The 14,821-nt window shown below is 56.8% G+C and overlaps 1 protein-coding gene across 1 annotated transcript in view; it reads right to left on the reverse strand.

Annotated features, from left to right (window-relative positions):
• The window catches only part of LOC116957562 (vacuolar protein sorting-associated protein 53 homolog), a 29,514-nt gene extending 15,649 nt beyond the window's left edge, over window positions 1-13,865 (reverse strand). The window contains exons 1-5 of the mRNA XM_076065004.1: window positions 13,381-13,865; window positions 12,116-12,194; window positions 10,497-10,640; window positions 8,087-8,229; window positions 3,874-4,015 (exon numbers count right to left, since the gene is read on the reverse strand). Of these exons, the coding sequence (XP_075921119.1) occupies window positions 3,874-4,015; window positions 8,087-8,229; window positions 10,497-10,640; window positions 12,116-12,194; window positions 13,381-13,850 (978 nt within the window). The 5' untranslated portion in view covers window positions 13,851-13,865. The remainder of the gene's footprint in view (window positions 1-3,873; window positions 4,016-8,086; window positions 8,230-10,496; window positions 10,641-12,115; window positions 12,195-13,380) is intronic.
• Window positions 13,866-14,821: the final 956 nt, after the last annotated feature.

Raw genomic sequence — 14,821 nt, forward strand, 5'->3', positions numbered from 1 at the left:
GACACGGGGAGACACGGGGGGGAGACATGGGGGGGAGACACGGGGAGAGAGACACGGGGGGGGAGACACGGGGGGAGAGACACGGGGGGAGAGACACGGGGGGAGACACGGGGGGAGACATGGGGAGAGACACGGGGAGAGAGACACGGGGGGGGGAGACATGGGGAGAGACACGGGGAGAGAGACACGGGGGGGGGAGACACGGGGGGAGAGACACGGGGGGAGAGACACGGGGGGGAGACACGGGGAGACACGGGGGAGACACGGGGGGGAGACATGGGGGGGAGACACGGGGAGAGAGACACGGGGGGGGGAGACACGGGGGGAGAGACACGGGGGGAGAGACACGGGGGGAGACACGGGGGGAGACACGGGGGGGAGACACGGGGGAAGAGACACGGGGGGGAGACACGGGGGGGAGACACGGGGAGAGACACGGGGGGGAGACACGGGGAGAGAGACACAGGGGGGAGACACGGGGGGGAGACACGGGGGGGGAGACACGGGGGGGAGACACGGGGGGGAGACACGGGGGGGAGACACGGGGGGGAGAGACACGTGGGGAGAGACACGGGGGGGAGACACGGGGAGAGAGACACAGGGGGGAGACACGGGGGGGAGACATGGGGTGAGACACGGGGAGAGAGACACGGGGGGGGGAGACACGGGGGGAGAGACACGGGGGGAGACACGGGGGGAGACACGGGGGGAGAGACACGGGGGGGGAGACACGGGGGGGAGACACGGAGGGAGACACGGGGGGAGACACGGGGGGGAGACACGGGGGGGAGACACGGGGAGAGACACGGGGGGGAGACACGGGGGAAGAGACACGGGGGGGAGACACGGGGGGGAGACACGGGGAGAGACACGGGGGGGAGACACGGGGAGAGAGACACAGGGGGGAGACACGGGGGGGAGACACGGGGGGGAGACACGGGGGGGAGACACGGGGGGGAGACACGGGGGGAGAGACACGTGGGGAGAGACACGGGGGGGAGACACGGGGGGGAGACACGGGGGGGGAGACACGGGGAGACACGGGGAGACACAGGGGAGAGACACGGGGAGACACGGGGAGACAAGGGGGGAGAGACACGGGGAGAGAGACACGGGGGAGAGACACGGGGGGAGAGACACGTGGGGAGAGACACGGGGAGACACGGGGGGAGAGACACGGGGGGAGGGGAGACACGGGGGGGGAGACACGGGGAGACACGGGGGAGACAGGGTGGCTGAGACACTCACAGTGAGTGAGTGACTGAGTGAGTGACTGAGTGAGTGACTGAGTAACTGAGTGACTGAGTGAGTAACTGAGTGAGTAACTGAGTAACTGAGTGACTGAGTGAGTAACTGAGTGAGGAACTGAGTGAGTAACTGAGTGAGTAACTGAGTGACTGAGTGAGTAACTAAATGAGTGAGTGACTGAGTGACTGACTGAGTGAGTGACTGAGTGACTGAGTGACTGAGTGAGTAACTGACTGACTGAGTAACTGAGTGACTGACTGACTGAGTGAGGAACTGAGTGAGTGACTGAGTGAGTGACTGAGTGACTGACTGAGTGACTGAGTGAGTGACTGACTGAGTGACTGACTGACTGAGTGACTGACTGACTGAGTGGCTGAGTAACTGAGTGACTGAGTGACTGACTGAGTGACTGACTGACTGAGTGACTGAGTAACTGACTGAGTGACTGAGTAACTGACTGACTGAGTGACTGACTGAGTGACTGAGTAACTGAGTGACTGAGTGACTGACTGAGTGACTGACTGAGTGACTGACTGAGTGACTGAGTAACTGACTGAGTGACTGACTGAGTGGCTGAGTAACTGAGTGACTGACTGAGTGACTGACTGAGTGACTGAGTGACTGACTGAGTGACTGAGTGACTGACTGAGTGACTGAGTAACTGACTGAGTGACTGAGTAACTGACTGACTGAGTGACCGACTGAGTGACTGACTGAGTAACTGAGTGACTGACTGAGTGACTGACTGAGTAACTGACTGACTGAGTGACTGAGTGACTGAGTAACTGACTGACTAACTGACTGAGTGAGTGACTGACTGAGTGACTGAGTAACTGACTGACTGAGTGACTGACTGAGTGACTGACTGAGTGACTGAGTGACTGAGTAACTGAGTGACTAACTGACTGAGTGACTGACTGAGTGACTGAGTGAGTGACTGAGTGAGTGACTGACTGAGTGACTGAGTGACTGAGTAACTGAGTGAGTAACTGACTGAGTGACTGACTGAGTGACTGACTGAGTGAGTGACTGACTGAGTGACTAACTGACTGAGTGACTAACTGAGTGACTGACTGAGTGACTGACTGAGTGACTAACTGAGTGACTGACCGAGTGACTAACTAACTGACTGAGTGACTGACTGAGTGACTGACTGAGTGACTGAGTGAGTGACTGACTGAGTGACTGAGTGACTGAGTAACTGAGTGACTAACTGACTGAGTGACTGACTGAGTGACTGAGTGAGTGACTGACTGAGTGACTGAGTAACTGAGTGAGTAACTGACTGAGTGACTGACTGAGTGACTGACTGAGTGACTAACTGACTGACTGACTAACTGACTGACTGACTAACTAACTGACTAACTAACTAACTGACTAACTAACTAACTGACTACTGACTAACTAACTGACTGACTGACTGACTAACTGACTAACTAACTAACTGACTGACTGACTAACTGAGTGACTAACTGACTGACTGACTGACTAACTGACTAACTAACTAACTGACTAACTAACTGACTGACTAACTGACTAACTGACTAACTAACTGACTAACTAACTAACTGACTGACTGACTAACTGACTGACTGACTAACTGACTGACTGACTAACTGACTGACTAAATAACTAACTGACTAACTAACTGACTAACTAACTAACTAACTGACTAACTAACTGACTAACTAACTAACTGACTAACTAACTGACTAACTAACTGACTAACTAACTAACTGACTAACTAACTGACTGACTGACTGACTAACTGACTAACTGACTGACTAACTAACTGACTAACTGACTGACTAACTAACTGACTAACTAACTGACTAACTAACTAACTAACTGACTGACTAACTGACTAACTAAATGACTGACTAACTGACTAACTAACTGACTAACTAACTAACTGACTAACTAACTAACTGACTAACTGACTGACTGACTAACTGACTGACTGACTGACTGACTAACTAAATGACTGACTGACTAACTGACTAACTAACTGACTAACTGACTGACTAACTAACTGACTAACTGACTAACTAACTAACTGACTAACTGACTGACTGACTAACTGACTAACTAACTGACTAACTGACTGACTGACTAACTGACTAACTGACTAACTGACTAACTAACTGACTAACTGACTGACTAACTAACTGACTAACTGACTGACTAACTGACTAACTAACTAACTGACTGACTGAGTGACTGACTGAGTGACTGACTGACTGAGTGACTGAGTAACTGACTGACTGACTAACTAACTGAGTGACTGAGTGACTAACTGACTAACTAACTGACTGACTAACTAACTGACTAACTAACTAACTGACTGACTGACTGACTAACTGAGTGACTGACTAACTAACTAACTGACTAACTAACTGACTGACTAACTGAGTGACTAACTGACTGACTGACTGACTAACTGACTGACTAACTAACTGACTGACTGACTAACTAACTAACTAACTGACTAACTGACTGACTGAGTGACTAACTGACTAACTAACTAACTAACTGACTGACTAACTGACTGACTAACTAACTAACTGAGTGACTGACTGAGTGACTGACTGACTGACTAACTGAGTGACTGACCGAGCTCCCCACCTGTGGACCTGTCACCAGCGTGCTCCCGCTGAATCGCTGAGCCAGCAACGCCTCAAACGCCGCCGTGCGCCGGATGGCAAACAGCAGCAGCTTCACCTCCAGATCCCCGGAGCGCGCCCGCATCAAGCGTGCCAACTCACTCCTACCAACGACAACAACGACGACAACGACGCTTGTGCCAGGCTAGGTGCACCCCGAGGCCGCCACGTGAAGTGTCGAACGCCCGCTGGCAGGAGGTCACGGGGCAGACCCAGCAGGTGCCACGGGTCGACTGACTGAGATGACTGAGATGACTACTGGCTGATGCACCACCTGTGCCCCCCTTACTGTGCCAACCTGCTGTGCTTTAGCCACCCGGCGCTCCGCTCGTTAATCTGAGCGTCGCTCCTCCGCCCTCTGTTGTTGTTGGAGGGCACTGACACACTGACACACACACGTACACACACACACGTACACACACGTACACACACGTACACACACGTACACACACGTACACACACGTACACACACGTACACACCGACACACTGACACACCAACACACACACACTGACACACACACACTGACACACACACACTGACACACACACACGTACACACACACGTACACACACACGTACACACACTACAACAACAACAACAACCGCCATTCGCCACTAAGTGGCGGTGACGTCACCACGACGCTTGTGCCAGGCTATGTGCACCCTGAGGCCACGTGAAGTGTCGAACGCCCGCTGGCAGGAGGTCACGGGGCAGACCCAGCAGGTGCCACGGGTCGACTGACTTGAGATGACTACTGGCTGATGCACCACCTGTGCCCCCCTTACTGTGCCAACCTGCTGCGCTTTAGCCACCCGGCGCTCCGCTCGTTGTTGTGAGCGTCACTCCTCCGCCCTCCGTTGTTGTTGTTGGAGGGCGACTGCCTCCAACTGCCCAGTAGCGGCGTCCTTCACGAGCCTCCTCCACAGAGGCCGATCTTGACACCGCTGGTAGCGGTCATCGGTAAGTCCACTCAGCTCCACGTCCTCCTGTACCACATCACTCCATCTCTTCTCTAGCCCGTGCCGCGCCCGCTTAGCCCCCTCGATCCGGCCGAACAAAAGCTGTTTCGGCATGCGGTGGCTGGGGCATGCGGGCTACATGACCCAGCCAACGCAGCCTTGCCCGCCGGAGGAGCTCACCGATGGGACCTTGCCCAGATCTTTCAAGGATTTGTGAGCTCCTCACACAATACAGTCATGTTAAACCCAGGATGGGTCGTAGGCAGGCCAGCCTAAATGTTTCTAACCGGCGAAGATGCTCCATTAGGGGGGTCCACGTTTCGCAAGCGTAGAGAAGGGAGGGAATGACCGTGGCCGAGAAGACCTGAAGCTTAGTGCGGAGCGACAGACCAGGTAGCTTCCACACAGCGTTACGCAGCCGATGAGAAGATATTGCCGCTCGACTGATTCGGAGTGAGACCTCTGCTGTTAAACTGGAGCCAGTCATGAGCACACTGCCCAGGTATGGGAAACTCTCCACTCTCTCCACAACTGCCCCATCACCGATTGGGAGTTGTGGGGGTGGAGTGTCCGATGGTACAAAATACACAGGCTTAGATTTGGTGGGGCTGATGGTAAGGCCCTATCTCTTAGTGGCATGCTCCAAATATGGCATCTGTGCAGGACCGCCCTTTCATGAAACCGCATTGGGGCTCCGCAAGCCTCTCCTCAGCGTGCCTGGCAAGGCGATGTTGAATAATCCTTGCCAGGACCTTTCCCGGCACACTGAGGAGATGCCCCTGTAGTTGTTACAGTCTGTGCGGTCCCCCTTCTTAAAGAGGGGGACCACCAGGGCATCCTTCCAATCATGCGGAACCCGTCCAGTGGTCCAGACTGTTGTTATGATGTCATATAGGGCAGTCTGTGCACAAACACCACCCTCCCTCAGCATTTCGCTTGGGAGATCATCTCTGCCCGCTGCCTTTCCTGGTCTCAGACTCCGGATCGCCTTCAGTACTTCCTCAACAGATGGCACCTCAGCCAGCCACTCACAGGGGGTGACTTTTTCTTCCAATATTTGAGGCACTGCAGCCTCAGCAGGGTCATCCCCACTTTGTGCCACGAAGTTTTCCTGGCTGAGGGATTTCCCCTCCCCCAGGACCTCACAGAAATGCTCAGCAAATCTGCAAACCTGTTCCTGGGGGTCGGAGATTGAATCACCGTTTTTTCCCCTAATGATGGTAATAGGTGTGGCGCTGCAGGTTACTTTTTTGATGGAGTTAAATAGGGATTTGTGATCGCGGGCCACTGAGGCAGACTCTATCTCCTCAGCAACTCGCGACCACCACCCATCCTTGCAGCACCTCACGGCTCTCCGAACCTCCGAGCGAAGGCTGCGGTAAGCCTCCTCATTCTCTGACGTGGGATTCTGTAGCCGATGGCAGTGGGCCTGTCGCTTTTTCTCAACCATCCTGAACACCTCCTCTGTCAGCCAGGGTCTCTGGGGAGGTCTGGACCCCATACCCAAAGCAGCCATTGCAGCTGCATGAGTCACAGTCCTAAACCTAGCCCATTTACCCTCGACATCAGGAGTCGGGGACGATGCCAACCCCAGCCGCAAGCGATGATGAAATTCTCGCTCGCAACTTCCATCAGCTAGCTGAGACCAGGCCACCTTAGGTTGGAATGGGGTCCTGGGTGTACACCCACCACCGGAGTGGAAGAATGGCAGGCGCATCTTACAGATGACTAGTCGATGGTCAGAGGGCAGATCAGCTCCACGGTAGATCCTGGTGTCAAGGACATGGGCTCGCATCCGCTGGTCCGTCACTATGTAGTCCAGCAGATGTTCTTGCTTGGACCCGGCGTGCATCCATGATGTTGTGTGGATGCGCCGATGCCGGAACAGCGTGTCGGTAATTACAAGCCCATGGGCTGCACAAAAATCTAGCAGCCTCCTACCGTTGTTATTGAGCTGATCCGGCCCATGCCCTCCAATCACCCCAGACCAGGTGCCAGCATCATGACCAACTCGGGCATTGAAGTCACCCAACATGATGACTCTATCCCGAGGGGCCACTTTAGCCAGCACCTGTGACAGGAGGTCATAGAAGGCATCTGACTCATCGGCTTTGCCTGCATCCCTCCACGGATGTTCGTCTTCGGTGGGGGCATTAAGTAACCACGACCACCACTCCTCGCCTCCGGTTGATGGGAAGGCGAGCCCAAAGTAGCCTGGGGCTTACAGCTTCCCACGCCTGTGCTGCAATCAAAACGTGGAATGCTGTTATTTAATTTATTACTTTGTCTTAGTAGGTGGACTTCACCGAGAGAACCAACGAGGAATTCCTGCAGAAGAGCCACACCCAGAGGTGGGTGGGTGAGCGAATGTGTGAGTGAGCGTGTGTGTGGGTGAGTGTGTGGGTGGGTGAGTGTGTGGGTGGGTGAGTGAGTGGGTGGGTGAGTGGGTGGGTGAGTGTGTGGGTGAGTGTGTGGGTGAGTGTGTGAGCGTGTGTGGGTGGGTGGGTGTGTGGGTGAGTGTGTGGGTGGGTGAGTGTGTGGGTGGGTGACTGAGTGTGTGGGTGAGTGTGTGGGTGAGTGTGTGGGTGGGTGAGTGTGTGGGTGGGTGACTGAGTGTGTGGGTGAGTGTGTGGGTGAGTGTGTGGGTGGGTGAGTGAGTGTGTGGGTGAGTGTGTGGGTGAATGTGTGGGTGGGTGAGTGAGTGTGCGGGTGAGTGTGTGGGTGAGTGTGTGGGTGAGTAAGCGTGTGGGTGAGTGAGTGAGCGTGCGAGTGAGCGTGCGAGTGAGTGAGTGAGTGAGCGAGCGTTTGGGTGGGTGGGTGGGTGGGTGGGTGAGTGAGTGAGTGAGCGAGCGTGTGAGTGTGTGAGTGAGTAAGCGTGTGGGTGAGTGAATGAGTGAGTGTGCGAGTGAGTGAGAGGGTGAGCGTGTGGGTGAGTGAGTGAGTGAGTGTGTGAGTGGGTGAGTGAGTGAGTGAGTGTGTGAGCGTGCGAGTGAGTGAGTGAGCGTGTGAGTGAGTGGGTGAGCGTGTGGGTGAGTGAGTGTGTGAGTGAGTGTGTGAGTGAGTAAGCGTGTGGGTGGGTGAGTGAGCGTGCGAGTGAGTGAGCGAGCGTGCGAGTGAGTGAGCGGGTGAGCGTGTGGGTGAGTGAGTGAGAGGGTGAGCGTGCGGGTGAGTGAGTGAGTGGGTGAGTGAGTGAGTGTGCGGGTGAGCGGCTCACCGTGTGATGCTACAGAACTGCAGGGCAATGCGCTCGGGCATGGCCCAGTGGAGAGGGAAGAGCCGTCCGTACTTCTCCTCATACTCCAGCAGCTGACGCTTAGCCCACGCATAGCGGCGGTCAATCTTGTCCAGCCACGCCACCTACAGGGGTGGGTGGTGGGTGGGTGGTGAGTGGGTGGGTGAGTGGGTGAGTGGGTGGGTGGGTGGGTGAGTGGGTGGGTGGGTGGGTGAGTGAGTGGGTGAGTAGGTGAGTGGGTGAGTGAGTGGGTGAGTGGGTGAGTGGGTGGGTGAGTGAGTGGGTAGGTGGTGGGTGGGTGAGTGGGTGGGTGAGTGAGTGGGTAGGTGAGTGGGTGAGTGAGTGGGTGAGTGGGTGAGTGGGTAGGTGAGTGGGTGAGTGAGTGGGTGAGTGGGTGAGTGGGTGGGTGAGTGGGTGGGTGAGTGGGTGGGTGAGTGGGTGGGTAGGTGGTGGGTGGGTGAGTGGGTGGGTGAGTGGGTGGGTGGGTGAGTGGGTGAGTGGGTGGGTGGGTGGGTGAGTGGGTGGGTGGGTGAGTGGGTGGGTGGGTGGGTGAGTGAGTGGGTAAGTGGGTGGGTGAGTGAGTGGGTTGGTGAGTGGGTGGGTGAGTGGGTGGGTGGGTGAGTGAGTGGGTTGGCGAGTGGATGGGTTGGTGAGTGGGTGGGTGGTGTGTAGTAGTAAACATCGCCACTGGGGAGACAAAGGCGGCCGGGCGTGGTTGCTGGCCACCCACCCCCTCGTGTGCCGTTCCGGCCTTCATAGGTGATGCTCGCTAACAGCACTTGCCCCTACAGCCTGTTCAGCCTACACGGGAGATCTTTGTCTTTGTATTTGCGCGCAGTAGGGGACACGGATGGTGGTGCATTGATCAATCATCTCGGTCATCTCAGTCAGCCAAACCCATGCCACGGGCTGAGGTCTCACTCCGGACTGGATTGTGTGAGGAGCTCACAAATCCTTGAAAGATCTGGGCAGGGTCCCATCGGTGAGCTCCTCCGGCAGGCAAGGCTGCGATGGCTGGGTCATGTAGCCCGCATGCCCAGCCACCGCATGCCGAAACAGCTTTTGTTTGGCCGGATTGAGGGGGCTAAGTGGGCGCGGCACGGGCTAGAGAAGAGATGGAGTGACGTGGTACAGGAGGACGTGGAGCTGAGTGGACTTGCCGATGACTGGTACCAGCGGTGTCAAGATCGGCCTCTGTGGAGGAGGCTCGTGAAGGATGCTACTGGGCAGTTAGAGGCAGTCGCCCTCCAACAACAACGGAGGGCGGAGGAGCGACGCTCACAACAACGAGCGGAGCGCCGGGTGGCTAAAGCACAGCAGGTTGGCACAGTAGGGGGCACAGGTGGTGCATCAGCCACTCATCTCAGTCATCTCAGTCAGTCGACCCGTGGCACCTGGGTCTGCCCCGTGACCTCCTGCCAGCGGGCGTTCGACACTTCACGTGGCCTCAGGGTGCACATAGCCTGGCACAAGCGTCGTGGTGACGTCACCGCCACTTAGTAGTGAATGACGGTTGTTGTTGTGTTGTGTGTGTGTCTATGTATGTGTGTGTGTCTGTGTGTGTGTGTCTGTGTGTGTGTCTACGTGTGTGTCTGTGTGTGTCTGTGTGTATGTGTGTGTCTCTGTGTGTCTCTGTGTGTGTGTGTGTCTGTGTGTGTGGGGAGCGGTAGTGTAGTGGTTAGCGCTACGCTGCGCTATGAACCTGGCGACCCGGGTTCGATTCCCGCTCACGGCCAACACCAGTGACGATTATCTGAACCGGTCCCGGGCCTCCCCTAGGTCGACTCAGCCTCAAATGAGTACCTGGTGCGGTGTAAACATCGCCACTAGGGAGACAAAGGCGGTCGGGCGTGGTGCTGGCCACCCACCCCCTCGTGTACCGTTCCGGCCTTCATAGGTGCTCGCTAACAGCACTTGCCCCTACAGTCTGTTACAGGCTATACGGGGGATCTTTGTATCTTTGTTGTGTGTGTCTGTGTGTGTCTGTGTGTGTGTGTCTGTGTGTGTCTGTGTGAGTGTGTCTGTGTGTGTCTGTGTGTGTGTGTCTGTATGTGTGTCTGTGTGTGTGTGTGTCTGTGTGTGTCTGTGTGTCTGTGTGTGTCTCTGTGTGTCTGTGTGTGTGTGTGTCTGTGTGTGTGTGTGTCTGTGTGTGTGTCTGTGTGTGTGTCTGTGTGTGTGTGTCTGTGTGTGTGTGTGTGTCTGTGTGTGTGTGTCTGTGTGTGTGTGTGTACCTGTGTGTGTGTACCTGTGTGTGTGTCTGTGTGTGTGTGTGTGTCTGTGTGTGTCTGTGTGTGTCTGTGTGTATCTGTCTGTGTGTGTCTGTGTGTGTGTGTCTGTGTGTGTGTCTGTGTGTGTGTGTCTGTGTGTGTGTCTGTGTGTGTGTGTGACGTACGTCCTGGTTCTCCTGGAACAGGAGGAGATACTCAGAGAGGTGCTGTGTGATGAACTTGCGGATGATGTCGGAGCGGACGCGCGAGTCCAGAATGTCCGCCACCAGGCACGCATCACGGAGCACCAAACTGGGACCAGCTGGGCGCTGTAGAGACACAGCAGGTGGGTGGGTGGGTGTGTGGGTGGGTGAGTGGGTGAGTGGGTGAGTGAGTGAGTGGGTGAGTGGGTGGGTGGGTGAGGGGGTGAGGGGGTGGGTGGGTGGGTGAGTGGGTGGCTGGGAGGGTGAGTGGGTGGGTGAGTGTGTGGGAGGGTGAGTGGGTGGGTGAGTGTGTGGGAGGGTGAGTGGGTGGGTGAGTGGGTGGGTGGGTGGGTGAGTGGGTGGGTGGGTGGGTGAGTGGGTGGGTGGGTGGGTGAGTGGGTGAGTGTGTGGGAGGGTGGGTGGGTGAGTGAGTGGGTGGGTGGGTGGGAGGTTGGGTGGGAGGGTGGGTGGGAGGGTGGGTGGGAGGGTGGGTGGGTGGGTGGGTGGGTGGGTGGGAGGGTGGGTGGGAGGGTGGAAGGGTGGGTGGGAGGGTGGGTGGGTGGGTAGGTGGGTGAGTGGGTGGGTGAGTGGGTGAGTGGGTGGGTGGGTGGGTGAGTGAGTGAGTGAGCGGGTGGGTGGGTGGGAGGGTGGGTGGGTGGGTGGGAGGGTGGGTGGGTGGGTGAGTGGGATGGTGGGTGAGTGGGTGGGTGGGTGTGTGGGTGGATGAGTGGGTGAGTGGGTGGGATGGTGGGTGGGTGAGTGGGTGAGTGGGAGGGTGAGTGGGTGGGTGAGTGAGTGAGTGAGTGGGTGAGTGGGTGGGTGGGTGAGTGGGTGAGTGAGTGAGTGAGTGGGTGAGTGGGTGGGTGGGTGAGTGGGAGGGTGGGTGGGTGTGGGTGAGTGGGTGGGTGGGTGGGTGGGTGAGTGGGAGGGTGGGTGGGTGGGTGAGTGGGAGGGTGGGTGGGTGGGTGAGTGGGAGGGAGGGTGGGTGGGTGAGTGGGAGGGTGAATGGGTGGGTGGGTGAGTGGGAGGGTGGGTGGGTGGGTGGGTGAGTGGGAGGGTGGGGTGGGTGGGTGGGTGGGAGGGTGGGTGGGTGGGAGGGTGGGTGGGTGGGTGGGTGGGAGGGTGGGTGGGTGGGAGGGTGGGTGGGAGGGTGGGTGGGGGGTGGGTGGGAGGGTGGGTGGGTGGGTGGGGGAGGGTGGGTGGGTGGGTGGGTGGGAGGGTGGGTGGGTGGGTGGGTGGGAGGGTGGGAGGGTGGGTGGGTGGGTGGGAGGGTGGGAGGGTGGGTGGGTGGGTGGGAGGGTGGGAGGGTGGGTGGGTGGGTGGGAGGGTGGGTGGGAGGGTGGGTGAGTGAGTGGGTGGGTGGGTGAGTGGGTGAGTGAGCGAGTGGTGAGTGAGCGAGTGGTGAGTGAGCGAGTGGTGAGTGAGTGAGTGAGTGGCTGAGTGAGCGAGTGGAGTGTGAGTGGTGAGCAAGTGGTGAGTGGTGAGCGAGTGGTGGGTGAGTGGCTGAGTGAGCGAGTGGGTGAGTGAGTAGCTGAGTGAGTGGCTGAGTGAGCGAGTGGTGAGCGAGTGGTGAGTGAGTGGTGGGTGAGTGGTGATGCTACCTTTCCACCATGAGAGGGGAATGCTTCTTCAAAGTCGTTCAGGATCTGGGTTCCCAGCTCCGACTGCACAGCCCGCACCCTGAGACACGCACAGGCACAGGTACAAGTACAGGTCCCCCAGGTAGCCTAACACAGGGCTGTAGGGGCCAAGTGCTCTCAGTAGTGGGTAGCAGTGGCAACAAACTGGAACACTCTCGCACAAAGATCCCCCGTGTAGCCTTCACAGACTGTAGGGGCAAGCACTGGTGTCAACACCATCACCAACATCATCACCACCATCATTACCACCACCATCATCACCATCACCACCACCATGTACCACCACCACCAACAACATCATCAACACCATCATCACCACCACCACCATCATCATCACCAACAACATCACCAACAACATCACCAACAACATCACCAACAACATCATCACCATCATCACCATCACCAACAACATCATCACCACCATCACCATCATCACCACCATCATTACCACCATCACCATCATCACCAACAACAACATCACCATCACCAACAACATCATCACCATCATCACCACCACCATCGCCATCACCACCACCATCACCAACAACATCATCACCATCATCACCACCACCATCACCATCACCACCATCACCACCACCACCATCACCACCACCACTGATGCCACCACCATCACCATCACCACCACCATCACCATCACCACCATCACCATCACCACCATCACCACCACCACCATCACCACCATCACCATCACCACCACCACCACCATCACCACCACCATCATCATCACCACCACCATCACCACCACCATCACCACCACCATCACCACCACCATCACCACCACCACCATCACCACCACCATCACCACCACCATCACCACCACCATCACCACCACCATCACCACCACCACCATCACCACCACCACCATCACCACCACCACCATCACCACCATCACCACCACCATCACCACCACCACCACCATCACCACCACCACGACCACCATCACCACCACCACCACCACCATCACCACCACCATCACCATCACCACCACCCCCACCATCACCACCACCACCATCACTACCACCACCACCACCATCACCACCACCATCACCACCACCACCACCACCATCACCACCACCATCACCACCACCACCACTGTCACCACCATCACCACCACCACCATCACCACCGTCACCACCACCACCCTCACCGTCACCACCACACCCCTCCCGGTGTGCCGTGAGTGCTGATTGTGGCTGGCCGCTCACCGCTCGTCCAGCTGCCGGATCTGGGGCACGGCGGTGTACTTGTGGAAGTGGTCCAGGACGTTGAGAACGCCGTGCAGCAAGTTACGGACGTCGCCATACTGTCTCCTGCAAGTCAGCGCCCTGCAGGTACACGGAGACAGACACACAGATACACACAGATACACACAGATATACACACACACAGACACACACACACAGATACACACAGACACACACACAGATACACACAGACACAAACACACACAGACACACACACACACACACAGACACACACACAGACACACACACACAGATACACACACACACAGATACACACACACACAGATACACACACAGATACACACACACACACAGATACACACACACACACAGATACACACACACACACAGATACACACACACACACAGATACACACACACACACAGATACACACACACAGATACACACACACACAGATACACACACACATACACACACACAGATACACACACACACACAGATACACACACACAACAACCGCCATTCGCCACTAAGTGGCGGTGACGTCACCACGACGCTTGTGCCAGGCTATGTGCACCTTGAGGCCACGTGAAGTGTCGAACGCCTGCTGGCAGGAGGTCACTGGGCAGACCCAGCAGGTGCCACGGGTCGACTGACTGAGATGACTGGCTGATGCACCACCTGTGCCCCCTACTGTGCCAACCTGCTGTGCTTTAGCCACCCGGCGCTCCGCTCGTTGTTGTGAGCGTCGCTCCTCCGCCCTCCGTTGTTGTTGGAGGGCGACTGCCTCCAACTGCCCAGTAGCATCCTTCACGAGCCTCCTCTACAGAGGCCGATCTTGACACCGCTGGTACCAGTCATCGGCAAGTCCACTCAGCTCCACGTCCTCCTGTACCACATCACTCCATCTCTTCTCTAGCCCGTGCCGCGCCCGCTTAGCCCCCTCAATCCGGCCGAACAAAAGCTGTTTCGGCATGCGGTGGCTGGGCATGCGGGCTACATGACCCAGCCATCGCAGCCTTGCCTGCCGGAGGAGCTCACCGATGGGACCCTGCCCAGATCTTTCAAGGATTTGTGAGCTCCTCACACAATCCAGTCTGGTTAAACCCAGGATGAATCGTAGGCAGGCCAGCCTAAATGTTTCTAACCGGCGAAGATGTTCCATTAGGGGGGTCCACGTTTCGTAAGCGTAGAGAAGGGAGGGAATGACCGTGGCCGAGAAGACCTGAAGCTTAGTGCGGAGCGACAGACCAGGTAGCTTCCACACAGCGTTACGCAACCGATGAAAAGATATTGCCGCTCGACTGATTCGGAGTGAGACCTCTGCTGTTAAACTGGAGCCAGTCATAAGCACACTGCCCAGGTATGGGAAACTCTCCACTCTCTCCACAGATACACACACACACATACACACACATACACACACACAGATACACAGAT

Source organism: Petromyzon marinus, unplaced genomic scaffold (genome assembly GCF_048934315.1).
Source record: "Petromyzon marinus isolate PM22_M1 ecotype Great Lakes invasive population unplaced genomic scaffold, UKy_Petmar_22M1.pri1.0 PM_Scaffold_98, whole genome shotgun sequence".
NCBI lineage: Eukaryota > Metazoa > Chordata > Hyperoartia > Petromyzontiformes > Petromyzontidae > Petromyzon > Petromyzon marinus.